Genomic DNA, 27,614 nt, shown 5'->3' on the forward strand with positions numbered 1-27,614 from the left:
AAAAAAAAAAAAAAAAAAAAAAAAAAAAAAAAAAAAAAAAAAAAAAAAAAAAAAAAAAAAAACTAATTTAGATAAATTTACAGTAAATCTCCAAAATTACTTTTTTTTTCTTTTTATATATAATTTATTTATTTTAAGCTTCAATTTCGAACCTTGAATATTTAATGGATCCCATCGATATGTCTATCTCGATCAAATTCTCCTCCTCGTTGATGTCGTTAATTTCAGCCAACAGCTCCACAAGATTCTTCTTCCTCTTAAGCTTTTGAAACTCCGACAGTTTCTGGAAACAAAACGACATGTCGTCTTCGTCGTCGTCGTCGTCGTCATCGGACTTATGGCTGACGTAATGTCCGGTCGGGAGAGCGATTTCAATCAAACTTTCCTCGTCAGAAATGGAACCATCATCAGACCGGTAAAGGTTATTCGCCGTTGACCGGTCAAAAAACGGCCACTCCACTTCAGATTCCTCGGTGGTCGTGAAATTATCATCGGCACATTCACTTTCCGACAGCAAATCCACAGTAGGAGCTGACGCCGACGAGAAATTCCGGTGATCGGAGGAGAGAAAGGTTAGTTCTTTCTGTTCTTGTTGTTGTTGTTGGTGTAAAGATTTGTGAAGCGGAAATGGGTTTGTTTTGGAGATTGAAAAATAAAGCATGGACATAATTAAAGCTGTGAAAGTAAGTACAAAAGATGAGAAGAATCTTATAAATCCCAAAAAACCCAAAGAGAGGAGAAAAAAAGTAAGAACAATGAACAATGATAATGGGTTTTTCATAGGAGTAGCCATTTGATCTTCAAATGTGATCTTGAGCTTCATAGATCCAAAAAAATTGAAGCTTTTTGGGTTTCAATCGAAAAAGATTGAAGCTTTATGAAGAAATGATGAAATGGAGAAATGGGTACGAAAAGGAAGAAAAACCCCATTGTTAATGGGGGAAGAAATTAGGGTTTTTGTATAGAAATTAGAGGAAAGCCATGTGCAGATCTCTGAGCTTACCACATGGCGGTTTCCCTCCCAAACTCTTGTTTCAATGCATTACAAAATAACCCAAATAACAAAACAGAGATGAACCATTATTATAATCTTTTTTTTTTTTTTTTTTTTCTCTGAATCCGTCATTTTTTATTTTTTATTTTATACTAAAAAAGTTTGAATCTTTTACCAAACAACAAGAAACTACTAGTTGGCGTTCGTGGGGTTGAGTTGGGTTACGAAGTTTGAGTTCAAAAAGCGTGTGTAGACAGGAAACAATCGAGAAATGGTGGGTTGAATGTATTGAAATGTATAGATCTAAATATTTCTTAAAAAGTTTCAATATTTCACATGGCTTTTCTGTACTAGTCCTACTCGTAGAACCCAACTTCGCACATACCAATCCATTATACGTTTCATTAGTGAACGAAATCGTTTGGTGATGAGTTTGTTACGTTATACCTGTTCAGGATTGTTAGGAGGGAGTCCCAAATTGGTTAATTAAGAGAATGAACACATGGTGTACTTTGTTCGAGGATTCCAGAAAGAGGAGTCGAGCCTCATTTAAGGGGAGGACACTGTTTGAGGGCTACATAGTCTTCAGGGGAGAGAGTCCCACATTGGTTAATTAAGAGGACGATCGTGGGTTTATAAGTAGGCAAAAGAAGGGTCATAAGAGCTTATATTTAAAGTGAACGATATCATACCATTATTGAGGTTCGTGATTCTTTTGTAGAAGATGGGTAGTGACGTTTTGTTGAAAGTTTGTAACTTTAGGGACCAGCTCGAGTTAAATTCAAGATTCAACTTTATACGGTTCTATATGTAAAAATATGGAGTTGTAATGATGATTTTGAGTAGTCTTTTGTCTTCCATGCCATAAGTATGTCGCTACCAAACACAAACCAAAGCTTTTTTTAGGGTCTCCCATGGCCGCCCGGCTGCCCCCCGGTGGGGCACTTTGGCTTAAGGTCGCCTCAAATTCATGCCCTTCTAATCATGCTCATTACCCAACTTCAATTTGAATGGAAAAAATAAAAATAAAAAATAAAAGCTCGATACCTAAATTTTTTAATCTTTATTACGAGACAGCCACGTTGTGAAGACCTCATTAACATTTTTGTCGAGTTATATAAATTTCTTGTCAACTCGATAACGATGATCGGGACAAATGAATTCCTCTACGAAAGCGAGTTTTGGAGAAGGAGGAAAAAAACAGAGGCAAGTTGTTTTGTTTTTGTATGTTATATGTGATCTTAATTAGGGGAAGAGCCTTTTCATCGAGTGAAAGGGTACAAGAAGGGAATTGGAATATATATCTATATCTATATCTATATATATATATTCACGGGACGAGGGCGGAGATTCATAACACGTTTTTTTTTAAAAAAAAAATCTCTTCTAGCTTTCTCTGTCTTCGGTCTAATTTAGTTAACGGTGAGAAATCTCTCCTGACTTTTTTTTTCAATTTCTCGTGTGAATCCACATCCAGTGATTATTAAAAGACGTCAGATTATGACATCTGCACGAACATAGACAACGATTTTGATTATACTCTCAACAAAATCATACATTAACATAACCACGTCGAGCTAATTTCAGAGAGGTCGATTTATTGTTATTGAATAATGGTGTATCTTTCTCAAAAAGAAAAAAAGAAAAAGAAAGAAAGAGAGAAGAGGAGTTGAGGCCACTTGTCGGCCAATTGGACAAATAAAGCAGTGCCAATGGCACATGAAAACCCTAATTAGGGTTTGGAAGTTGAGAAATTAGGGCTTGAAAGAAGGAAATGTGATTAAGAAAACCAGCAAGCTGCGTTGGGGGTTGTGATTTAGGAATGTTTTAGATGCCAATTTCGATTCATCAAAGTGGGAGGGGACCATATCTTGGTTTGTGAAATTTTCTTCTTAATATAAAGTTTTTCTACATTATATTTTTTTAATATAAAGTTTTTCTATATTATATTTTTTACCATAAAGTTTTTTTCTTTATTATTTTTCTTGGATAACTCGTTTACTTCCCATCCTTTCCTTTCTTTATTCCACAACTTGTTTTCTTCATCTTTGCTCACTAATTTATCCATTACAACACTAACCCCGTGACCTAAGATGAAAATCAAAACCCGAACATCGTACCCATTTCAAAATCCATCAATATGGCTATCATAGAGTCTCCTCTAAGACCTATGAACCCCTCAAACAGCCTCCTCTTAATCGAGCCTCGACTCTTTCTCTAGAGCCCTTGAACAATTTGTCCAATGACATGACTAAATTAAGGGCATGCTCTGATACCCTAAGGTATGATATTATCTACTTTGAGCATAGGCTCTCATGACTGTACTTTCGATTTCTCCAAAAAGTCTCATTCCTATAGCCGACGTGGAACTGTTCTTCCAACAATCTTCAACAAATAATACGTCATATTTTTTAAAGTATCGATGACGTGTTATGGCTGAATCAGCAAAAATTAAAATATACGAACTTTGATATTAAATTCAAAAGCTAACCATACTTTATAATGTTTTTTTTTTTATATATATATATATAGCTTAGTGCTCACTTGTCTAAAGTAAGAGCTTACATCACCCACTAATTATATGACTATGTTTCATCAATGTCCAAAACTTATTTAAAGTCACAACATTAATTTGTAGCTTAGTCTATATTCTATACACATTAAAAACTTTATAAGATAATGTTTTGTGGGGTTTGGACATATTTTTCAACTACGCCTACCATCCATCTATTTATTATTATTATTATTATTATAAAATATTATTTTATTTAATTTTTTTTTTCACCCAAGTAATTTCAAACCTACGGTCAGAGAATATTAATTTACATTAAGCGTGGTTGACAATCTCCAAAAGAAAAAATAATAAAAATAAAAAAGTATATATTATGTAATATGAATTAAATTATTATTACGTCAATATCAAGGACAATTTAAAATGTTTTTATTTAATTTGAGTTTCTTGGAGCGATTAAATAGTTGGCATGCAATAAAATTTTTAAAATAATTATATGAATGTATTTTCCCTTACTTCAAAAATCATTTTTTTATTTACTAAAATTAAAAAATTATCATTAAAATTTGACGGCACAGACCATTTACACTAATGTTTCCCTACCGACCAACTTAGCCTACAATTGTCGCAATTATATAAACAACTTTTAAATCATTTTGCTCATTACCCTAAGATTCATTTTGATTCTTTTCCCCCTACGTTTAATTTCTTTGATTTAATTATTTATGCTCGTGCATCGATATGATTATACCCGACACATAGCCCGTAGACGAAATGTGTTCAAGTTCATACATATCTGAGATCTGATAACCCAACGACGGATAATCAGAACCCTCGAACAAAGTACACTTTTTGTTTGATATGATTATGATATCCATAATGATATGATGAGCTCGCATGATTTTACCTTTAATTTCCTCAAAATGTCTCTAAATAGAGCTCAGATATAGTCGATACATTGGTTCCTAAAACATTACCAAAATTAAATCCCGAAACTATATAATATAAATTTGCTCTCGACCATATGACACTAAGAATCACATTAATATACATGAATCTCTATAGTTTTAATTTACATTTTTTTTATAATAAATCACATCAACACTCAAAAGCCTTAACATGCAAGATTAAAAATTAATTACGGTAATGAGGTAAATAATTTAAAAGATTATGCAATAATGACCCTGGATTCTCTTTGTAATTTTAGCACCAAAATTATAATAATCCAAGAAAGAGGAAATTTATTAAATAAATAAATAAAACTGATGAGTTTTTTTTTTTTTTTTTTTTTTTTTTTTTTTTTTTTTTTTTTTTTTTTTTTTTTTTTTTTTTGTTGGCTTTATTTGAATTTTNAACGAAGAATTCGAAGTTAAGGGTACCGGAACTAAAAGACAAAAGTTGTTGCAATTGTCAACAAGGGTAAAAGAGTAAAAACAGTAAAGGGTGACGTGTTGAGATTTGATTGGTTCCCAACAACAACTGTATATGAGAAAACTAAGAAGCATTTAATTAGCAAATAATAATAATAATAATAATAATAATAAAGGTTTATTAATTTATAAAATGAGCATCATTATAAATAAAGTCCATCTCTTGGTATCTTCCAAACTCATTGGAGGTTAAAAACGCGCCCTTTCTCAAGTTCTTAGGTCTAATTTGTAGAGTAAAAAAGAAAAGAAAAAAAAAAAAAGAAAAGAAAGAAAAAAAAGAAAAACCCCAAAAAGAAAAAGGGAAAATTGGGAGTGTTCTTGAGGAGGAGGAGTAGGAGAAAGAAAGAGTGTGGTGGTGGTGGTGGTGGTGGAGAGATTGCAGTGCCGATTTGAGTGTTTTTTATCACTTAAAATCGTGTAATATGTAGAGCTCAAGACCATGGTGCGTTCATTTCTTCACTCAATTCTCGATTTGGGTGCTTCTTTTTCTGCAATTCATCCTCATAATTGGGTATCTATCTAACCTAACTCCATGTTTCTCCAACTTGCCTCTGTGCCTTTTTTTTCACTTTTCTTCTTCAAATCTTGCCTTTACTGTGATGACCTGTGCTTTGTCTCTAAGTGATTTCCCCTCCGTATACACTAATTTTGGTTCTTCCGATTGAAATCTCAACTGGGTTTTGCTTTGTTTCTCAGATGGAGACGACCCTTTTGCTGAATTGAATTATGAGAACACGACGAAGTGTAGAGAAGCTATTTTTTTGGTATCCTGCTCATAGGTTTTCCGAGCCCATACTTGAGTTTTCTGTGCGTTTTGTTCAAATTCATCCTACGCCTTTCATCTCCCCACCCCCCACAGGTAATTTCTTAAGAATCTGGTATCTGGGTATCGTTTCTCCCCTTCAAACAGACCCAATATATGTATGCATGCCTATAAGAATCTGGGTTTTATTCTTCACTGATTTTCTCTGCCACTTCATATGAATTGTGATGTTTGAACAGTATTAGCTTGTGTGTAAGTGTCTGTGGCAGAATTCAAGGATGAAGCACAATTCTTCCTTTTAGTTTCTGAGTACTTAATGATTTGGAATACTTTTTTGAGGTTGAGTTGCAGGCGTTTGAACGTTAAAGGTTATTATACAATGAATAATGAGGGCGTGTCCAACATACCAAGGACATCTGTGAAGATCTCATGGAACCATGGAGGGAAGCAAGTGGCTATTATTGGGTCATGGGATAACTGGGAGACAAGGTACTACTTTGCAGCTAAGATGTTTGATTCTGGACATGTTTTTTTTTTTGTCTAATACAGAACATTTTATCTCCTTATGTTAGGGAGATGTTACAGAGCTTAGGAAAAGAATTTGTTATTATCAAGACACTCCCCTCAGGGATCTACCATTATCGTTTCATGGTTGATGGATGGCTTACATGTGCTCCTGATTTGCCTTGGGTTTGTGATGATTCTGGACATTCTTACAATGTTCTTGACTTGATGGTAATTCTCGTCTTCGACTTTTATATTCTCGGTTAAGATAATTAATGCCCCGTATATTTGATTTGGGATAAGTTGTCTTTGCATGATTCCATGATCATGTCCTTGAAAAGATATTTGATTTGGCCTGAGCTTTTCTCTAAAATGTCGAACTATTGATTGAGTGTTAGATTTTTCCCAATTCAAAGAGCGATCTAATAGGTTTGTAAAGCTTGGAAGATTAGAGTATCTATAATGGTCCAAGCCCACCGCTAGTAGATATTGTCCGGGCTTAGGCCGTTACAAATAGTATCAAAGCTAGACACCGGATGATGTGTTAGCGAGTAGGTTGAGCCCCAAAGGGGGGTGGACACGAGGCGATGTGCCAGCTTTGGTGCGTGGGTTGGGGAGTCCCATATCAATTGGAGAAGGGAACGAGTGCTAGCGAGGACGCTGGGTTTCGATGGGGGTGGTTGTGAGATCCCATGTCGGTTGAGGAGGAGAACGAAACATTCTTTATAAGGGTGTGGAAACCTTTCCCTAGGAGACAGCGTTTTAAAAACCTTGAGGGGAATCCTGAAAGGGAAAGCCCAAAAAGAACAATATCTGCTAGCGGTAGGCTTGGGCTGTTACCGTATCTATCAAAACAAAATGACAAATGTAGATTCTGGGGGGTTACTATACTTCAAAAAAAGTTCCCAGGAAGGAGATGGGATGGAACAGTTAACTTTGCAATATCGGTTTTGATCTCGGATGCTCGAGTACGAAATCGTGAAAGAGAGAAACAAATCTAGGTTCCTTGTTCTCCTGCCCATTGCTGTGCACCAAGTTCTTGTGAATGAACAAGCCCTGATCCTTCTTTCATTACTTCTGGCTCTTAATTTTGGTTGAATAAATCTTTGTAAAAGAGCTTTGCCTGCCCAGGACTAATTTGAAGTTCTATTGAACTGTTTTACAGACACCCGTCTCGGAATTGCCTGAAAGTCTATCCGAGTTCGAATTTCCTCCATCCCCACCGTCTAGTTATGATAACCAATGCTTCAACGACGACGATTTCAGTAGACCTCCACCAGATCTACCGCCACCACTACGAGAGACTATCTTAAACGAACCATCTTGCTGCACGAGTGGTCATCAGTCTGATGTGCAGCCTCGACACACTGAATTGAACCATTTATACCAAAATAACGTCGGAGGTGAATTCATGGCACTCGGTTCAACATTCAGATTTTGCGAAAAATACGTCACAATGTTACTTTTCAAGCCCTTGCTGAAAAGAAATTGATAGGCATTGGTAAACTGTTCTTCCCCCCCTTCTAAATTTGTGGCATACCCTTTTGTATTTCAACCTCGTAGCTGGTATTAATTGAGCATTGAACAATGATTATTTATGTGAAGATTGTGATACTAATAGATTGAAGAGAGCTATGCCGTATGTAAACTCTGTATTCTTTTTCCCTTTTACTTGTGCAGTATGTTTCAAGCCATTGGAAATGAAATGTTGAACCCATTGAACTATTCTCAGGTGTTTCTTTCCTTCTTTTACTATGGAGTTCTATCAGTTTCCATGTTTGTTTTTTTTTTTTGTTCTTTCTGAGCTGTTCATTGCATCCTGTAAATTAATTGAGTTTTGAGTTATTTGCTTCTCATAAGACCCCGACACGCGAACAGCGAGATTGAACCGAGTTACTATAGTGTTTGTATTAGTTTCTGGAATAGAATTACAAATCAAAATAGGCATAGACAATGGGTTTGGTGGCTAAGATCACGAACGAAGTCGACATGCCGAAGATGATGATATAAGGAAGAGGAGCGAAGATGGAAGATGGGTTTTGTTCGGGTGGAAATTTGATGCTAAGGGAAGAAGAAAGAGGGAATTTGGCGGCCATTATATGGTGAAAAGAAGTGGATTTTGTTGATGCTAAGAGCATTGTAGTGTTAGAATTTGAACTCTGATATCCTCTTCCATTCTTCGTATGAACTCCTCGCACTTCCTGTTCAACTCCTCTAAGCGGATGGTATCAACGCAGTGTCCTTCTTGTTCTTGTTCACGTTCACGTTCACGTTCATCATCCTTCATACCTTCTTGATTTTAAAACATGATATTGTACAAAGGAATGTTTCGTTCTCCTCTTAAACCGACGTGGGATCTCAAATGTCCCACGGATCTATAATGAATTATTTGTTGAGGTTTATAAGTGAGGAATACTATCTCCATGCGTAGCTTGGGGAAACCCAAAACAAAGCCATGAGAGCTTATGCTCAAGACAATATCATACTATTGTGGTGAGTCGTGATTCTAATACTATTGAGAGTAATATAGATATATGTTCAAAGTGGACAATATCATACCATGGCAAATAATACACGTAAGTGCAATATGCTTGCAATATTTTATGTAAATTAGGTTAAAATTGCTATTACTAAAATTTGTTACGGAAACTGAAATCAAATTGCCCCGATGAATGTAGAAGAACGAAGATCACAACTTGGCGGAGAGAGCTTCAAAGTGGAAGGCGCTAGCTAAAAGATATTTTGCTACTCACTGAGAAGGGTGAACTACTTTGCTCCAATCCTTCTACAATGTGTCGGAGGTTGGAGGATTTCCATTTTTTCATCTTTCCTGTTCGAATCGGTTAGTTGATCCTCGAATCCCTGCTTTTCGTTTTCCTTCGATTTGTATCTGAACTGGGCTTTACATGAATTGAATATGAAGTTTTTCTTGAATTTATTTCAATCTTAATCGTCACTGCTTCAATCACAAAACTCTGATTTGTGGGAAAATCATGAGGGTTTTGCGATTTCGTAGATTTTCCACTCTACTGAGCTCTGTAGCCAGAACTTCTGCTTCTGTAAACCCTAATTTGGATGTGACTTTACGAAATAGGAAATGGAATCCAATTCCAATACCTCACCGATCAATTCCCGAACCCAGAGGACAAGACCTTGATTTTGTTAACGTCGTACATAGCCACCTGATTCATTCGGATTGGACTAAGCTTGATTGTTTGTCATCGGGTCTGACAGCATTCAGAGTCAAACACATTCTACTCAAAACCCGGAAGGACTATGTACTATCGCTCGAGTTCTTCAATTGGGTTACCACTCAAAATCCTTCTTCTCATACCCTTGAGACCCATTGCATAATCCTCCATATACTTGCTAAACATAGGAAGTTTAAATCTGCAGAATCAATTTTAAGGAGTATCATAGATTCCTGTTCTATTGAGTTTCCTTCTAAGTTGTTTGAATCCTTATTGTACTCTTACCGAGTCTGTGATTCTTCCCCGCATGTTTTCGATCTGCTTTTCAAGACTTTTGCTCATTTGAAGAAGTACAGAAATGCCTCTGATACATTTTGTAAGATGAAGGATTATGGATTTTTACCCACTGTGGAGTCATGTAATGCATTTCTGAGTTCCTTGATTAATTTCAACAGGGGAGATATTGCTTCGACGTTTTATAGAGAAATGCGACGTTGTCGGATTTCGCCTAATTCGTATACGCTCAACTTGGTTATTTGTGCTTCCTGTAAATTGGGAAGATTAGATAAGGCTACTGAGGTGTTTGAGGAAATGAAAACAATGGGGTTTTCTCCAAATGTTGCATCTTACAATACACTTATTGCAGGCTACTGTAACAAAGGTCTTATAAGCTCAGCCATGAAACTCAGAAGTACAATGGAAAGAAATGGAGTTCCTCCAGATGTTGTTACTTTTAATACTCTTATCAATGGGTTCTGTAAGGACGGGAAGCTTCAAGAAGCAAGTAGATTATTTGGAGAGATGAAAGCAATGGGTTTATCTCCCACTACTGTAACCTACAACACTTTGATAAATGGCTACAGCAAAATGGGCAATACCGACATGGGCAATAGACTTTTTGAGGAGATGTCGAGGTTTCGAGTTAAACCCGATATCCTTACTTACAATGCCCTGATCTTGGGACTATGCAAAGAGGGAAAGACAAAGAATGCAGCATTTCTGGTTCGAGAGCTTGACGGGAAGAAACTAGTTCCAAATGCTTCGACGTTTTCTGCTCTAATTTGTGGGCAGTGTGTGCGGAAGAATTCGGAGCGTGCATTTCAAATATATAACAGTATGATGAAAAGTGGTTTTAGCCCTTGTGACCAGACCTTTAGGATGCTATTGTCCACTTTCCTTGATAATGAGGATTATGATGGAGCAGTTCAATTGTTGAAGGACATGGTGAAGAGACACAGGGCTCCTGATTTGGATAACTTATGTGAGCTTTGTGTTGGACTTGGCCGATGTGGGAATGGTAAAACAGCTATAATGTTATGCAGTGAGTTGGAAGCTCAACATCTCTTGCCAGAAGGTTTTGACAAACTCAAAGTATTCAATTCATTGCACAATGGATAGTTAACCATATTATCCTCTGTTTATCAGATCAAACTGCCTTGTGATTCAGCTGCAGTAACTCGCATATGCTGTTTCTATGGCAGCGTGGTTTTCTTCTATGCTGTTTGAGCCATGTTAGAGTTCTTAAACCGAGCTAAATTCTTGTTAGTTGAGTTGATTGCTGTAGAACACAACTTAGCCGATTAGCTTTCATTCCGATCCTAGTCCATGGAATGAGACTGATGATCTTTTTCTATCGGGTCGTGTGTCGTCGTTTCTTATTTTATACAAATAACAACGAAGTTGAGGATGATGATCGATGATAATAATGAATTCATTAAGGCTAAGATTCCAATAATCCTTCATAAACTCGATTAACAATAATTGCCCCATGAATTGAAATGAAAATACGTTGTTCAAAACAATGAATCGGAATAAAATTTCCTTCTTCTCCCCCGACAAAGAAAATGGAAAGAAAGGACCATGATTTAGATCTCCCATGAACACTAAGACCCGTCCTTCTGCACTCCAATCATTCAATGAAACCCCATCACTGCCGAACTGTACACATCCCCCAGGAACCAATCTACTACTACATTGTTTGATTATGCACCAAAATCCCACAAATGTAACGTCGTGTCGAACCCAGAGGCCGCCACGTATCGGTCATTGGCAACGACAGCATTGGCAGCCCCAATCCTCTCTCTGAACCTGTACAGATACTGGCCATGCTCTATTTCCCAAACCCTTATCGCCCCACCGGAGCTCATCACAGCATAGCCCATGTTCATGCAGCCCACAGCCCCTCTCTGAGCCGCCCCTGTTACTGTGAACGTACAAACTTCTTCCATTGTGTCCACTCGTCGTACCACAGCCACACCATGTCCGTCCACCACTATGTATGTCTCATTGCTTACGTCCATCGATGTTACTATCCATACCACCCCATTCTCCTCCTCGTTTAATACCACTTCTTGATTTCTCAAGTCCAAAACCATGAGCTGTAGGCTAGTGCAGGCCACCGCCGATTCCCGACTCGACACCCGTACCCGGCCGACTTGCTCCATTGGCTCCGCTAACATGTGCCACCCCGTTACAGATTCTGGGTCGGTCAGCGACCCACCTACGAACACGAGTTCTTCACTGTTCCCATCCCATATGTGGAATGCACGGCCAGGTACACCAGCATACAGCCCAACCCACCACCGGTCACACCCAGCAAAGTCTACCAACACACCATCATTCATCACATTGCCTTCATGTACCCGGCGCGTGGGCGAAATAGCAGCAGGGGTACTGTCAATAACACCAATGTGAATGTCGCCATCAATGCTCGCAAAGACGATACGAGCATCAGCAATCACAATGCCAGAGACGGCGCATGAGAATTGCCCAAGATGGTCACGGTGGTGGGGACGAAACGTAGTGACATGGACACGCGTGGCAAGGTCAAATAAACGAACAGTACCATCAGCAAATCCACAAGCCAAGTGGCGCAAGGAGATAGCGAGGCAACGACACATCAGACTATCAGGTTCATCCACATCAGACTGATCAAATTGAAGAACAGTATGGAGAGATCTATGAGTACGGAAATTGCAAGCTGTAGTATGCCAATACACGTACTCATCTCGCCAAGTGTCGAGCAGACGGTCGGTCCGACCCCATATCTGAGTGGTCAAACGATGCCACAGCAGCTCAGACCGAGACACAGCACGCCAGGTGGAACAGACCTTGACAAAGCAAAAAGTAAGAGTTAGTGGGAAGTCAAAGAGCCACGCAAGCAGTCAATCATAGACAAGAAATGTCAAACAACAATGGAGGGATCAAAACAGAGACAGGGAGTGACATTTTTCCATGCGCCTCCAAAACAGCCAAACACAACAAAAAGAACCGATCTTTTTATTTGTTCTTTGTCTGTTTGTCATTGTCAGTGAGTAATAGGGGAAGAACAAAAGAAGAGCCTAAAAAAACGTACCCATAATAGAAAAAAAAAATGAAAAAAACACAACTTTTTAGCTCCTGTTCTGTTTTGTTCTGTTCTGTTCTGTTCTGTTTTGTGGTCCTCATAACATGTCTCTCTTACAAAATCATCCTCTCCTTTCATGGGTTTGCTGTTTTTGTAAGGATATCAAAGAAAGAGGGCACGTTTAAAGCCACCATGGGAGATGAGATTCAAAAGCGTGCTTCCCCTTTAAGCATTTCCATTTTCATTTCCAAGAAAGGTGTCGTTAAAAGCACAGAATCTTTCTTCTTTTCTCTCTCTCTCTTGTTTTTCTTCTCTCACTCCACCTTTGACTCGCCTGTCTCTTCTATCCAATCCATTCCCTCTCAATTTATATATTCATTTCCCTCCTCGGATGACTGGTTCATTGTCTCGTTGTGTCGAGCATTGTTGGGAGGGAGTCCAGCACTATCTAATTCAAGGAATAATCATGGGTTTATATGAGAACTTTCGGGGAATGATCGGGGGCTTGCCATGGGAGTTTATGTTCAAAGTGGACAATATTATACCTTTGTGAAGAGTCGTGATTCCTAACATGGTACAGAGTCGTGCCTTTACCCTTAACCTTACCATGTCAACAGAATCCTCAACAAAGCTGTAAGTCTCAATGGGGGTAGCAAAGAGACTCAAGTGTCAAACGGATGATGTATTTTGTTCGAGGACTCCAAAAAAAGAAGACAAGATTAACGTGAAGGTCAGAATAACCGCACATAAAGCTGGTGTTTCAAGTGACAAAACATAGCTTAGGAACATTAATGTGATATTATAACATGGTCAGGCATGGTCTGATGTTAGGTAAGAGGAAGAAAAATGAATGTTAAAGCCATGCCATAGCTTCTCTCTCTCCTACTGAGTTTTAGTCACATGGGTAGGCAGTGTTTGGGTTATAAAGTGGGCATCAGAAAGTGGGTTCGAATAGATTTGGTGGAAAAAAGAGTGAAGTTTTTGAGTCAAAAAAGTAGAAGAGAGGAGTTTATAATATATAGGGCAGAAAAAGAGATCCATGCCAATGAAGGTTATATAAGGAAAATTCTACGCCAAAAGACCCCTTTTCCATTAGATATGCAGAAGGGCCCCAAAAATAGACAATTCTAAAGCACTATAATAAAGACACCAAACCAATATTTGCATCCAACAAAGAATAAACCCTATTCTTGAAAATGACTTTCAACAACATATATCCATTTCATACCAATCCCTTTCAAAACTAGATATCCCCCTTTTCTCTTCGATGATCAGATACTAAACCGTTAAACTATGTTCAAATTGGTAAAATTTAAAAAATGTCATATACCCAAATAAAAAAGATCGAAACTTTATAATGTAGGAGTATTTAGAAGACTTATTTGATGTTCATCATCAAACTAAGACGACAACTTTCTTGAGTTGGGACTTAGTAAAAAGATAGGGGGAGAAAAGATACTAATAATGAGTTAAAGCTAAGTTCAAATGGGCCAAATTCAAAAAATTGTCATATACCCAAATAAAAAAGATGGAAACTTTACAATGCAGGAGTCTTTAGAAGACTTGTCCGATGTTCATCATCGAACCAAAAAGACAACGTACTTGAGTTGGGATTTAGTTAGAAGATGGGAAAAAAAAGATACAAAGCTTAAGTTCAAATTGGTAAAATTCAAAAAATTGTCAAATACCCAAATAAAAAGGATCGAAACTTTACAAGGTGTGAGTATTTAGAAGATTTGTCCCATGTTCATCATCGGAAACAAAAAGAAGAAAACTTTCTTGAGTGGGGATTTAGTTAGAAAACGGCGTAAAAAAGACATGATTAATCAGTTAAGCTGAGTTCAAATTGACAAAATTCAAAAAATTGTCACAGCCCACGTAAAAAAAGATTGAAACTTTAGGACGTGTGACTTGTTATTCAACCATATTACTAAGAACCCATCATGAGATTTCTCATGATCTTGCAAAATGATTGAATCATTATTGTTCAATACAAGAAACTAAAAAGTGGTTGTTTTTAATGATGAACAAAATAGGAACGTGAGAAAGAGAGAGAGGAGGAGGAGGAGGAGGAGGAGGGTGTCACCTGAAAGACATTAGAAAGAGCAGCAGCAGCATGGATTCTTCCAAGAGAGCGAGAAGCATCAATGGCAACTTGAGTAGCAAGTGCTTCAACAAATGGCTCAGGCCAAACCTCATTGGTGGCACGACGGCGAGATGAAGAAGGACCATCAAAATCCCCACCGCCCCTCCGCCGTCGGCCGCCACCAGAAGAGGAGGAAGAAGGGGCGGAGGAAGACATGGAACAGCAAGAAACAAAATTTAATAACAAGAAAATGAGCTTTAGTTTAGAAGAGAAGAGGAGAAGAGAGAAATGGGAAGAGGGAAGAAAAAAACAGGACAAAAAGGGTTTGGATAAAGACACCAAGTGAGGGTCCCAAGAAGGGTGTGTTGGGGATTCTTGAATATATATATATATATATATATATATATATGAACACAAAGAACAATACCACCACCCGCCACCACCTCCACCGCCACCAGGACGGTTGTTTTTTGTATTAATTGTGTGTGTTATGACGGCGGAGGTGGGGGAGGAGAAAGGAGGGACTGTTGTGTTATGGAAATTACCATAGTTTTTTCAGGTGGTTTTGTATGCGGATTTTGCTCTCAGTTATTGCTTTCAATATATATAATTTTGTCAGTTTTGTTTTGTTGTTTAGGTTACTTTTTGGGGGAAAGGATTAGATTACAAGAAGAAGAAGAAGAAGAAGAAGAAGAAGGATTAGGGTTTTTTTTCTTGCTTTTTAAGAGAGATGAAATAACAGAGAAATTAATATGGGAGAGTGAGTAATTAATTGAAGATGTCATACAAGAAACAAGACTCAGATCTTGAATTCCTGTTTCTTTTTTTCTTTTTTGTTTTTTTGTCATTGTCTAATGTTTTCTACTATTTTTTAGAATTTTTGTAATGATAAATATTGAAATAGGAGGCGAGGCGGACATCTCTAATGATAAGAGTTAGAAAGCTTTTTTGTTCCGGGGACATCTATAATGATGAGAGCTAGAAGGTTTTCTCATCTCCGTGTATCATGGACATTTCTAATGATAAGAGCTAGAGGTTTCTTTGTCCCTATTCTGTGGACATCTCTAATGTTAAGAGTTAGAAGGCTTCCTCGTCGTCTCTGTTCCATGGACATCTCTAATGTTAAGAGCTAGAAGGCTTCCTCGTCGTCCCTGTTCCATGGACATCTCTAATGTTAAGAGCTAGAAGGCTTCCTCGTCGTCCCTGTTCCATGGACATCTCTAATGTTAAGAGCTAGAAGGCTTCCTCGTCGTCCCTGTTCCATGGACATCTCTAATGTTAAGAGCTAGAAGGCTTCCTCGTGGTCCCTGTTCCATGGACATCTCTAATGTTAAGAGCTAGAAGGCTTCCTCGTCGTCCCTGTTCCATGGACATCTCTAATGTTAAGAGCTAGAAGGCTTCCTCGTCGTCCCTGTTCCATGGACATCTCTAATGTTAAGAGCTAGAAGGCTTCCTCGTCGTCCCTGTTCCATGGACATCTCTAATGTTAAGAGCTAGAAGGCTTTCCGTCCCTGTTCCATGGACATCTCCAATGATAAGAGCTAGAAGGCTTTCCGTCCCTGTTCCGTGGACATCTCCAATGATAAGAGCTAGAAGGCTTTCCGTCCCTGTTCCGTGGACATCTCCAATGATAAGAGCTAGAAGGCTTTCTGTCCCTGTTCCGTGGACATCTCCAATGATAAGAGCTAGAAGGTTTCTCCATCTTTGTTCCATCGACATCTCTAATGTTAAGAGCTAGAAAGCTTCCAGACCCTGTTCCATGGACATCTCTAATAATAAGAAATAAGGTAAAAAAAAAAATGAAAAAACTCTATTATAATTTTTTATATTTATATTATATGTAGGGAAAAAATTATAATATTATCCAAAATTATTAGGGGTGTTTAAGAAATTGGATCATCCAAAAAATCTGATCCAATCAATTCAATCCAATCCCAACGAGCTAATTCATGGGTTCTCCTAAAATTAACTTGAGTTGAATCGAGTCAACTCGATTCAATCAACCCACGAACATTCTTAAAAACTCGAATATCTAACAAAAATTATAAATTTAAACAAGGCAACGATATGGCATGAAAATCGGAGTCCAGACATTACCCCTTAGATTCAAATATATAAAACTCAGCTCAAGAAATCAATGAGTTTTTACTGTACAATTTTGGTTAATAATATATATTTTAATTAGTTGAATTATGTTCGCCCAATAATATTTTAAATTTTAAGAATAGAAATAAAAATAAAAAAATAAAAAGGTTAATTTTATAAATATATATATATATATATATATAAAAATAAGAAAAGAAAAGGGTGGGAAATAGGGTTTTAGAGTGAGAGGTCAAAATCAGTCCTTTTAAAATGCAGCTAAGCTAAGGCTAATAGGACTAAGTTCAGTCCCCATGGGCTGCCTGCCTGCCTGCCTGCCTACTGCCCCTACCCTCTACTGCTCGGTCAACTCTCTTACCAATTAGCCCACACCTGCCTCATTACATTAATTAATTATTTCTTTATTTCTTTATTATTATTATTATTATTCTTTTTTGGATTCTCAGTATTTGCAATACTCCCTGTCAAGTCAATTTACATTTACTCTTCCTATTACTTATTTATTACTCGCCCCCAAAATAAGTTTATTATGTAACAAAAAAAAAACCTAATAAATAATAATTAAACCATTATTAGACCGTGTAAATTAAAAGTTTTCTGTTATAAACTTCTCCCTAATAAACGTGTTTTAAAGCTTGAGATGAATCAGAGCCAATATGTGTTAGCGGTGGACTTGGCTACTATAAATTGGTATCAGAGCCAGATATTGGGGAGTGTGTCAATGAGGATGTTCGCCCTTCAAGGGGGTGGATTGTGATGGATTGTGAGATCTCTCAGTAGTTGGAGAGGAAAATGAAGTATTCCTTATAAGGGTGTGGAAAGCTCTCCCCCCTAACAGATGCATTTTATAATGGTAAGGTTGTAATGGACCAAAACGAATAATATCTACTAACAATGGGCTTGAGTTGTTACTAATAGCATTAGAGTCTAACATTGAGCGATGTGTCAACGAGGACGTTAGGACCCCAAGGGAGTGGATTGACAGTGGGCTTAAGCTGTTACTAATAACATTAGAGTTTGACATTAAGCGGTGTGTCAACTAGGACGTTAGGACCCAAGGGGGTGTATTGTGAGATCTCACGTTGGTTGGAGAAGAAAACAAAACATCAAGCTCCTTTAGTGTGGAAACCTTTCCCTAACGGACACGTTTTAAAAACTTGAAGAGAAAAAATAAATAAATAATATCGGCTAGCAATGGACTTGAACCGTTACAAGTAACCTCCACAATAATATAATATAATGTCAATTACTTATACATTCACGATTTGAATAGATTTGAAGAGAGTAGAATTTAATATATAGTTTTTTTTTTTTTTTTTGGTATATAAAAGAAAAAAACAAAAGGAATTTGTAATGATAGCTTCAGAATTGTTATAGCAATCATAGTTGGCTGTTATTTATGAATAGTAATAGTTGAATGAGACAAATTTAGAGGCCTAATGTAATAATATACATTATCATATAATATAAAGTTTTATGTCATATATTCTTATAAAAAAAAAATTTAATTTGAAAATAAAAGAAATTAATAAATAAAAAAAAAAAAAGAAAATTAAATATGGGAGAGGGGAGTGAAAGCAGGCGCGTGAGAAAGAGAAGAAAGAAGGGTGGGGCCGGGAAAAGACAGCCGTCCTTTTTGACTAAATCGCAGGACATGCTCATGTCTAATCAACGATTTTGTATGGATAAAAAAGAATTTATTTATTTATTTATTATTATTATTATTATTATTATTTTATTTGTGGTTGAAAGTACAAAAGTTGAAGAGTTGGTGGTCAGGGGCTATTTTTTCTCCCTATAAACCACATTAATATTCTATATTTGTTATATTTTTTAATTTTTATCTTTATTTAATTAAAAATAAGAATAACACTCCAAAAATATTTTAAATTTAAAAGAATTCTAAATATTTTTTTTAATGCTTCATTTTACTTCAACTATGAATTTGTTTTTGTTTTCTCTTGTTAAATTCAGTAATTAATTTAATTTGAGCTAGTCATAATATTAATTACTTTAGACGGATTTAAATACTTTTTAATTAAAAAAACATGTTTGATAAAAAAATATCATTATATCTTGCCTTTTAATTTTTAATGATTAAGATGCGATTCTCTTACGGCTTAATTTTTACTTTGTAGAGCCCATGGATGGCCCAAGTATTGGAAACCCTGAAATAAAAAATTTTAAATTTTATAATCTATTAGATTACACTAATTCAAAAAATCACGTGAATTGTGTTGAATCCTAATTCAATTCTGCCGCGGTCACACAACAAGGAATGATTTAGTTAATTTTTTAAGATAAAAACAAGTACCTATCACAGAGTAACACTTTGAGCGTGCGATTGAAATTCGAACTTAATGATGATGTAAATTGATGAAATTAAAAGTTTAGCGTAACGACTCAAGCTTACCGTTAGAAGATATTGTCCACTTTGGCTCGTTGCGTTTCGCTGTCAGTCTTCAATTTTATTCCACACCCTTATAAGGAATGTTGTTCCTCTCTCCAACCGATGTAGAATCTCGCGGGTCAAAACCCTACTTTATAACCGTACAAACAAGGAATTTTGTGGTTATGAGGAATGTTTGTATTGACCTAGTAACAGTAGAATATTGTGGTTAAAATCTAGTAGGGTTTTGAAACTTATGAGCAAAAGGATCCAGAATCTACAGTACTTATGGTCATAAATATGCTCAAAATGAAAAGCGTATAAAAACAAATATCAACATACAAAACTAAATCACGTGCACATAATATTTGACATGAAAACTCATTTCAAAGCATTTCTGGGACCATGGAGTGTAAAACAAAGATATGAAACGAATGTATTATTCACCATATTTTCTATTTCAATGTAAACAGACGCAGAGTTAACAAAATCCTGTGCAAAGCAGCAAGAGGCAGTACAAATTCCATTAAAGAAGTTGTAGTTATGAATCTATGAAACCCCAAAAAAGAGAGAGAAGATTTACAGCAAAATGGGGTTGAAATTTTGAGCTGCAAGAGAGGAAAAATTACAAGATGATGATGACAAGAACTCTACAACAACAAAGAGCAGTCTTTTTTACACAGGGAAGAAGGATAAGCAAGCGAGAATAGGGAAAACGTATGAATTTGTGTTGGTTATTGGCCTTTAGGGGGTTTCTTGTTGTATTGTTGTAATTATTAAGTTCTTCACAGCAAGACTTGGGAACAGTGCCTTCTCAGATGTGTCCAATAGACAAGTCCAACATGAAACAAAACAAGGCCTTCAGAAACCCTAAAAGAATATAATATGGAGAGGAGGGGGGGGGGGGGGGCTTTGNGGTGCTTTGAGAATCATCCACTTCCTAAAGGGTGTTTTTATAAATCTAAATGTCAAATACAGCTCCCTTATATAATGATGTTTTATTCTATGCTTTCTGTCTCAAAGGACTTGGGGTTACCTTTTTGTGCCAACCCCCCATCAGACAATCAAATGGACACTGCCCTGTTTATGTTATTTCTTTATTATTTCCCTGAGGAAACCTATGATGCTTGTTTCCCTCTGACTTTTCTTCCTGCTCACAAACATCCTTCTAATTTTCAAATGTTTTTTAATGCATTTATCGTCTTCTGCTTCACCTTTTCCCCCTAAATGCATAAAGTTCTGTCTATTTTGTTTTTAGTTTTCCAGCATCCATTTCCCGAGTATGATGAGTATATATCACTGTTTAAAATGATACCCATTTGAAAAAACTGTACGCTTTGTAATAGAAATGACCCATCCAACAAGATTCACAATTATATGTTTAGTGCTAACCTATATAGATATCTCAAGCGAAAACAATGCATAACATACCTCTATGATCATTGTCAACACGTTTTTCATAGTCTAAAAGTTCCACCCCTGCCCCCCGGGTGTGTGTCTCTGGCCTGCCTATCCCTGTGTGTGAAAAGTTGAAACTCATTATATCTCTCTCTTCTAGAGAGGGACAGAGAATGATATGACTAAGGAACGAAAGTGAGCACAGCCTTAAGTCTAACATGCCATCTACTTAAAATCTGCATCAATAAAACAGTGACTCTCTTCTAGAGTCCCTGATGTGAGATTGTGGATTACGATGGATAAGCCTTCCCTAAATCATGGGGAAGAAAAATGGATGATTAAACTAATTGAAGTGATTTAGAGAGAATTATGTGACAATTAAGGATCATGTAGTTAATAACATGTCACAAATTTAAATTTAACACACAGATATATTACTTAATGATAGACTTTTTCTCAAACTACATAGATTGAAATTTCATGAGCTTTTTAAAATGGAAGTGACTTAATACATGAAAACTAAAATGGAAAATTACCTCTCAAATTGTTAAGAGAAATGCACTCTTTAACTACAACTTGGAGACATGATAAAAAATTTCAACAAACATTTCCTGTTTCATTTGCAATTATTTTCAAGAACACTTTTTCAGACATCTTTGTAATTTATTATAATTGCAAGACTAATTACAATCATAATCAAGATGCATTGCACATATTATCTGTCATGACATCATTAAGATATAAAAATCCCTAATTTGATATGGCAGCATATGGAAATTGGTGGTTCAGGAACAGATCCAATGAACAATGTATAGGCATGGTCCACACTCCACACACTGAAGTTAAGAAAAGATAGGCATAAGAACAGACTTTAAGACAGTAACATATCCATGCACAGGTGATTCCAATTACAAGGGCTACTCCTCCTTTGAAGACTGGTACCCAAATCACAACGGACACATGCCCAAAGTCTTGGAATGTGCACACACTAAATTCAACTGCAGCTTGAGCTTCTGCTAAGCTAAGCAACAAGACAGTTCTTTCTTTAATTTTTTTTTGAAAAATGAAACCAATGAAAGAGAAAGTTGAACAGCATTGCATTCATTTGCATTGGTTTTGAGTTTGTTTTTTTTTTTTTTTTTTTGGTTTGGATCTTCTTCCTTGGCCCCATCTCCTCCCTCCTCGATACCCCCTCTCTCAATCCTTCACACAGACATTTTCACAAACACGCGGAGTTCGAGACGCACAGCAAGACAAATCCTATCTTAGACTTTTTCTCCTTGTTAATGAATTTCCACCAGATGGAGTTCTCTCTCTCCCTCTTTCTATCTCTCAATCTAGGGTCAATTCCATATATATCAAACAGGCAGAGGGTTTCAAGTTTCACCTACCAAATTCCTGATTATTCTAGGGCTAAAACATAACAATGCAGAAGAATCACATACCAGAGCCGAACGAGAAGAGGCGGAAGTTCTTAATCAACGACAATCTCGACATTCTTATCGAAATCCTCAAGCGGCTGGACGGACCATCGCTCGGCATCGCGACCTGCGTCTGTCGGCTCTGGTGCACCATCGCTCGAAGCGAATCGGTTTGGGAACAGGTCTGCTTCCGGCACGTAACATCGCCGCTTCCAGCGTCTGTGAAATCGGTGGTGGTCGCCTTGGGAGGGTACAAGCGGCTGTACATGGTGAGCATACGGCCGGTGCTGAGTCGACTCGGCTACTCAGACCTAATGAGGCGAGTTTGGACTCAGAACGAAGTTCAACTTTCACTGTCTCTGTTCTGCGTGGATTACTACGAGCGGCTCACCGGAAATGGAAGACTCGGCGGCGGCGGCGATGCGTCCGCATTGTCACTCATGTTCCTCTGCAACACCGTCAACGTCTGATTCATTTCAATGACTTTTTCCGACGCTTTCTCCGGCGTCAGAACGGTAGACCAATCCATATAAGAAACCAAGCTGGCTCCGGTGATCTTTTGTCAGATGGATTAAGAACAGCTTTAGCCTGGTATGATTATGATTATTATTCCAATTATACGTCGATTTTATTAAATAAAAAATCAGACCCATTATTTTCTATATTTTCATAATTATGTTCTTCTTTTATTTATTTATTTATTTATTATTTCTTGTAACAAATAATTTATATATATGTAATATTAGAGTCTTATTTACACTAATCATGTTGATGCTTTATTTTATTTATTTTAGTCCATTTTGTGTCCTCTAATTCTTCTTATTCATTTTAGAGATAAAATAAAAGTTAAAAATATTATTCTAAAATCGGGTGGAAATAAAAGGAAAATTTTAAAAAATGAATGTGTTCGTGTTGGTTTTGTCTGTGGGCTGGCTAGAAAAAGTGATTAGGACAAGACGGTGGTCCTTATGTATTATCATCAATCTCATAATTTGATCCTATGATCCTAATCGAAATGCATACATGGGATGGTGAAAAAAGATATATTTTACATCTCTTCAAGGTTTCGTGGCTTCATTAGACCTTAGGCGAGATTTCTCTTCACCGACCACACATGTTGCTCAATCTCGAACATCCATTCATCTAGGTTCACCATACCGAAGCGGATGTATATGTTCTTGAAAACCCCATTTCAAAGGAAGTCACTATGCCGAATAGCAGGTGTATATGTTCTTGAAACACCCATTTCAAAGAAAGTCACCCGAGACACTCGGCTCAGCACGCTCAATCTCGCTGTGACACACATATGTGCCACATGATAGCATAACCAATGGTTTACAACAAAACCTAGAGGTCGATCATTGATCCAATTTGATTACCTCCACAAGATAGGCCTCAACAAAAAAAACTGAAGAATTGCTTAATTGATCACACCCTTCTAAGAAATGCTCCATGCTTCATTCACCTCTCCAATCATTCGTAAAGCACAAGTCCGCTTTGACCCATTTCAACTAGTGTGTATTTATTAGGAAGAAAGTCTAACCCTACTTGACTAACGTCTCGCACGGACTATTAGGAGACGAGAGAAAAAGGAAAAACAAGCAAGGATAGAAACTAAAAGTCATTTATTTGAGTTGCAGACATTATGTCTTTCATTTACACCATTTCCTTGAACTAAATAGAAAAAAGTAAATCAAAAAACACACTATTCTAGGAAATGGCAAACTTTTCTTAGAAAAACAAAACAAATCCATCTCTACTCCTCTTTACTTTCTTAGTCAGAATAATCCACTTTTCTTCTACCTATTAGAAACCAGAAACAAACACATAAAATCTGTCGTAAACTAAACCGATTGTGGGGGAAAAAATGTAGTAGTCTTGTATCTTCTTATTCTATCAACATCTTCATCTATAAACTCGGTTCGAATTCACCTCCTCGTCGAAGCTGCAAACGGGCTCTCCGGTAGATCAACCTCCTGTGTTGTGCTGCAAAACCACAGTGTCATCACATTGCTTAGCAAACAGCATTGTAAACCACAAATCACATAGCCTTTTTAACAAACCTATCATCATCAGCTTGGTCAGTCAATGAAGGTAACTGTTCATGCTGCTGCTGATCAGTGGATAACAGGTCTGGCCCTTCTGCATTGCCTAAACACAATGCCATAAGCAAAACAGTCCACAACCAAACCCAAACAGATCATAGTCTCGTATGATAATAACGATTTAGTTTTTGAAAATTAAGCTTCGAAACCTGATGAATGTGTCCATTCGTTTGTTGAATTCACCAATGACAAAAGAAGCTCAGAGCGTTGTCGCTGTAGCTCATTTTCATCAATCAGAATCCTTGTCAGTGAATCATTAGTGGCTCTTGGCACTGCAAGTAATTTGAGCATATGGTTTAAACATGCAAGAAAAGAGGTTCCCAAACAACCAAAATGACACTATTTTTCCTTACTAGAATTGGCTTCTTCCATGTTTCCTTCACTGTTATTTTCAGCATTATTTCTGTACAAACATCAAAACATGTTGTAGGTTCAAATTTTCACAAAATAACCAGCCTTCCCTTCTCAAAATGCTGTTAAAATTACCTCTGTATAAGCCTAGACTTCTCCTTGTAAGGCTTAACAAGAACTTGAGCACCACAGACAAAATGAGTAGTCCTGATTGAGAGAACATGTCTGGCTGTCTCAGCATAAACGAATGTTACAAATCCATACATCCTGGTCTGTTGGTATGGTATCTTAACATCTTGAACAGGTCCATATTTGCTTAAAGAACAGCATAAATTCAGTAAATAAACACACCCAAGATCAACAAGATTCATATAAAATTTTCACATTCTTACTCGAAGTAGCTTGAAACATCCTGTTCTGTGAAAGTACTAGCAGCTGGAAATGTAATGTAAATCTGTCGAGCAATGTTTTCAGAGGAATCTATGTACTTTCCAATATCCTCGACCAAGATTAACGAATGTTGCCCATGTGGCCTAAAAGAAACCCTAAATTTAGAGATGAAACAAACAAAGAAGCCATGAAATTACAAACAAGAAACGGAGAATTAACCTGTCAAGAACACAAATGGAGTTCAAACTAGAGAGAAGTCTAGTGAGGCTAAAACAAGCCCTCCCAAATCCACGGCCTTCAGTAAGATACCCGTCGGCTTGAAGATTCTTGCCGTAGAAATCATAATAAACCATCGGCAAAGACGCGATTGAAATCGGACTCCCTCGACGGGATTTCAGAAGCCCAACGATTTCCATTTCCAGGTTTTCAAGCGCCTTACCACGAAGGATAACTCGCTGCTCGTGATTCGCATTCGCCGCCTTAACTTGCCCGTGGAAATACCTGCATTTACTCCCGTGCTTACAATATCCTTTGCTGAAATAGTGACAAATCTTAAACGGAAACCCCCGCAGCCCAACCGGATTCACCGAATCGAATTGATCCTCCAGGGAAAGAAACCGCATAGGGTTTTGAATGTCCAAATCGGAGTAGGACTCGGAGGGGAATAATCGAGAGGAAGGGTCGCGGCGGTACACGGATAAGGGAAAATAGGGGTCGGAAATCGAAACAGGGGATAGCGCAGAGGACACCATTTCAGTGATTCCTAGGTCGGATTTGGCGTCTTCGATGAAAGATTGAAGAACAGTATCAGGACAGAAGGCCAATCGGATCATATCGCGATCGTCTGTGTTTAGAATAATGTACTCGATGATCGTGGTCGCACATTCCGCATCCATTTCGCAGATTCTTTGAAACAATAAATTTGTTGGCTCTGGTAATTCCATTTTGCTCCGTAAATCCTAAACGGAAGAACAAACAGGAAATTGAGGATTCAAGAAACAAGCGATCTGTTACTTGATGATCTTGTTTCTGTGTTAAGCTTATACGAATCTGTTCTTCACACTGAGAACGACGCCATTGTTATATAGACAGCAAGATGACAGAGGGGATTGGATTTTCTTCAAATTAATTTAATTATTTATTTATTTATATATAATAATCACAAAATTTAAATACGACGACCACTTCCCCACTCTCTTAAAAATCGTATTTTTCGGTAAATGATTGGTCAATTTAAAATAAACGATTTATTTATTTATTTATTTTCTTCTTTTAAAATTACGGGTCGTTATACAAAATCGCGGTAAATTATGAGAAATGCGCCTGTATTTCCGAAAACAGAAACCCATTGAAAAGACTAAACTGCCCTTATATCTCATTTTTTAAAAATAAATAAATGAATAAATCACACGTGTGACCTGTGGAAAAAAAATAATTTAACGCACCGTTTGTTATAAGTGGGTCCCACTCTGATCAACGGTTTTATCCTTGGCAAGTGGGTCCCATTTCTTGTCAGTCATCTATTATTTATTATTTTCTCAGCCAATAAAATATGAAATTCGGTAAAATCGAAGGGTAAAGTAGGTATTACGCAGGGTAAATAAGTCAACTTATTGAGATTCACGAGCTATTCAAACGGCAGGAGGGATTACCGGTTACCGTTAAAGTTAATATATATAATATTTGAGAAGTGTTAAAAGAACAATAAAAAATAAAAAATAAAAAAATTCTAATATCAATAATGAGTTATAAAAAAATTAAATTAAATTAATAAAAATATCCTAAATTTTGTATTTTATGTAAAAAAAAGACTCTTTTAACCTTTCAAAAATTTCAATAATATTTGAAGGGAGTAAAAAAAAAAAAATCATTATCATTAATTTTGACATTAATCTTTATTACAAAAATTTGAAAAAAAATTTTACACTTGTCAGCACTTTTTATGGCAGCGGACTTGTGATTATGCGGCACTCACTTTCCAACGACAAGTGAGCTAAGCCAATTCGTTCTTGTATCGCCTACGGCCAAGCAACGTATGCTCGAGCCTCTGGCCTCGATTTTAAGATAAGATTTTAGAAAACGAGGGCAAAAAGAGGTTTTTATAACTTGGGTAGGGAGGATCGAAATTGTCTATCCACATGTTAATTTTGAAAGTCCATGATATATTTTTGAAACATGATATTAAGATATTTTAAAACTTTTAAAAAAAGTTTTAAAGATTTTTTTTTTTAATCTAAGGATTTTTTTTTTTCAAAAATATTATTAAAATTTAAAAGTTTAAAAAATATTTTCGAGGCGAAAATATTTTATTAATTTAGCGTAGGCCAGCTTGAACTTTGACGCCTCCTCTCTTATTATTTAAGAAAACAAAAAAAAAAGCATATATTGTCTAATTAATTAATAATTAAAGGAGTTGACATTATAAAGATAGGATAAGAACGCAATTAAAGAAATAGAGTTATATTTAGAGTCTTAATTATTAGAATAATACCGAGAAGGGATAATAATGTATTATTAATATAGACATTTTAATATTATTTGTGACCATCATCTCATTTTTAATAATAACATTATCTAATAATTTGGCATAAATGTATACTTTTTTTATTCACACGTGACACAATTTTAATA

The 27,614-nt window shown here is 36.7% G+C and overlaps 6 protein-coding genes across 11 annotated transcripts; 3 read left to right on the forward strand and 3 right to left on the reverse strand.

Annotated features, from left to right (window-relative positions):
• Positions 1-133: 133 nt before the first annotated feature.
• Positions 134-1,064, reverse strand: LOC111448485. The gene has a single exon (XM_023088129.1). The coding sequence runs from the start codon at positions 821-823 to the stop codon at positions 134-136; it is 690 nt and encodes a 229-aa protein (XP_022943897.1). The 5' UTR covers positions 824-1,064.
• A 4,161-nt stretch (positions 1,065-5,225) lies between these two features.
• On the forward strand, positions 5,226-7,951 carry LOC111448487 (SNF1-related protein kinase regulatory subunit beta-2-like). Of its 5 annotated transcripts, XM_023088134.1 has the most exons (6): positions 5,244-5,447; positions 5,633-5,795; positions 6,039-6,188; positions 6,272-6,434; positions 7,369-7,704; positions 7,884-7,951. In XM_023088134.1, exons 3-5 carry the CDS (start codon positions 6,079-6,081, stop codon positions 7,693-7,695), a joined length of 600 nt encoding a protein of 199 aa, XP_022943902.1. In that variant the 5' UTR covers positions 5,244-5,447; positions 5,633-5,795; positions 6,039-6,078; the 3' UTR covers positions 7,696-7,704; positions 7,884-7,951. The 5 variants fall into 5 exon arrangements, with proteins under 5 accessions (XP_022943903.1, XP_022943902.1, XP_022943899.1 ...); XM_023088135.1 differs by having other exon boundaries at positions 5,226-5,378; positions 7,369-7,897; XM_023088131.1 differs by having other exon boundaries at positions 7,369-7,897.
• Positions 7,952-8,881: 930 nt separating this feature from the next.
• Positions 8,882-11,027, forward strand: LOC111448477 (pentatricopeptide repeat-containing protein At4g26680, mitochondrial). The gene has a single exon (XM_023088118.1). The coding sequence runs from the start codon at positions 9,197-9,199 to the stop codon at positions 10,790-10,792; it is 1,596 nt and encodes a 531-aa protein (XP_022943886.1). The 5' UTR covers positions 8,882-9,196; the 3' UTR covers positions 10,793-11,027.
• A 126-nt stretch (positions 11,028-11,153) lies between these two features.
• On the reverse strand, positions 11,154-15,203 carry LOC111448480 (transcriptional regulator STERILE APETALA-like). Its single transcript, XM_023088121.1, has 2 exons — positions 14,827-15,203; positions 11,154-12,504 (listed from the first exon to the last, which is right to left on the reverse strand). Exons 1-2 carry the CDS (start codon positions 15,040-15,042, stop codon positions 11,377-11,379), a joined length of 1,344 nt encoding a protein of 447 aa, XP_022943889.1. The 5' UTR covers positions 15,043-15,203; the 3' UTR covers positions 11,154-11,376.
• Positions 15,204-21,877: 6,674 nt separating this feature from the next.
• Positions 21,878-22,759, forward strand: LOC111448489 (F-box protein SNE-like). The gene has a single exon (XM_023088136.1). The coding sequence runs from the start codon at positions 22,143-22,145 to the stop codon at positions 22,605-22,607; it is 465 nt and encodes a 154-aa protein (XP_022943904.1). The 5' UTR covers positions 21,878-22,142; the 3' UTR covers positions 22,608-22,759.
• Positions 22,760-23,747: 988 nt separating this feature from the next.
• Positions 23,748-26,045, reverse strand: LOC111448478 (zinc finger CCCH domain-containing protein 18-like). Of its 2 annotated transcripts, none has more exons than XM_023088120.1 (7): positions 25,203-26,045; positions 24,986-25,126; positions 24,729-24,908; positions 24,596-24,645; positions 24,392-24,514; positions 24,201-24,279; positions 23,748-24,123 (listed from the first exon to the last, which is right to left on the reverse strand). In XM_023088120.1, the coding sequence occupies exons 1-7, from the start codon at positions 25,925-25,927 to the stop codon at positions 24,066-24,068; spliced, it is 1,356 nt and encodes a 451-aa protein (XP_022943888.1). In that variant the 5' UTR covers positions 25,928-26,045; the 3' UTR covers positions 23,748-24,065. The 2 variants fall into 2 exon arrangements, with proteins under 2 accessions (XP_022943888.1, XP_022943887.1); XM_023088119.1 differs by having other exon boundaries at positions 24,201-24,288; positions 25,203-26,044.
• Between the last annotated feature and the right edge of the window lie 1,569 nt (positions 26,046-27,614).

The sequence above is a fragment of the Cucurbita moschata genome, unplaced genomic scaffold (assembly GCF_002738365.1).
Source record: "Cucurbita moschata cultivar Rifu unplaced genomic scaffold, Cmos_1.0 Cmo_Scf00010, whole genome shotgun sequence".
In the NCBI taxonomy this organism is placed as follows: domain Eukaryota; kingdom Viridiplantae; phylum Streptophyta; class Magnoliopsida; order Cucurbitales; family Cucurbitaceae; genus Cucurbita; species Cucurbita moschata.

Coding starts and splice junctions, on each gene's coding strand:
- LOC111448477 (XM_023088118.1), top strand. CDS start 9,197: ATGAGGGTTTTGCGATTTCGTAGATTTTCCACTCTACTGAGCTCTGTA.
- LOC111448485 (XM_023088129.1), bottom strand. CDS start 823: ATGAAGCTCAAGATCACATTTGAAGATCAAATGGCTACTCCTATGAAA.
- LOC111448489 (XM_023088136.1), top strand. CDS start 22,143: ATGCAGAAGAATCACATACCAGAGCCGAACGAGAAGAGGCGGAAGTTC.
- LOC111448480 (XM_023088121.1), bottom strand. CDS start 15,042: ATGTCTTCCTCCGCCCCTTCTTCCTCCTCTTCTGGTGGCGGCCGACGG. Junction 12,505..14,826: donor CTCTTTCTAATGTCTTTCAG/GTGACACCCTCC, acceptor TGCTTTGTCAAG/GTCTGTTCCACCTGGCGTGC.
- LOC111448478 (XM_023088119.1), bottom strand. CDS start 25,927: ATGGAATTACCAGAGCCAACAAATTTATTGTTTCAAAGAATCTGCGAA. Junction 25,127..25,202: donor TCCATTTGTGTTCTTGACAG/GTTAATTCTCCG, acceptor GGTTTCTTTTAG/GCCACATGGGCAACATTCGT. Junction 24,124..24,200: donor GACCAAGCTGATGATGATAG/GTTTGTTAAAAA, acceptor GTGGTTTTGCAG/CACAACACAGGAGGTTGATC.
- LOC111448487 (XM_023088135.1), top strand. CDS start 6,079: ATGAATAATGAGGGCGTGTCCAACATACCAAGGACATCTGTGAAGATC. Junction 6,189..6,271: donor TGGGATAACTGGGAGACAAG/GTACTACTTTGC, acceptor TCCTTATGTTAG/GGAGATGTTACAGAGCTTAG. Junction 6,435..7,368: donor ACAATGTTCTTGACTTGATG/GTAATTCTCGTC, acceptor ACTGTTTTACAG/ACACCCGTCTCGGAATTGCC.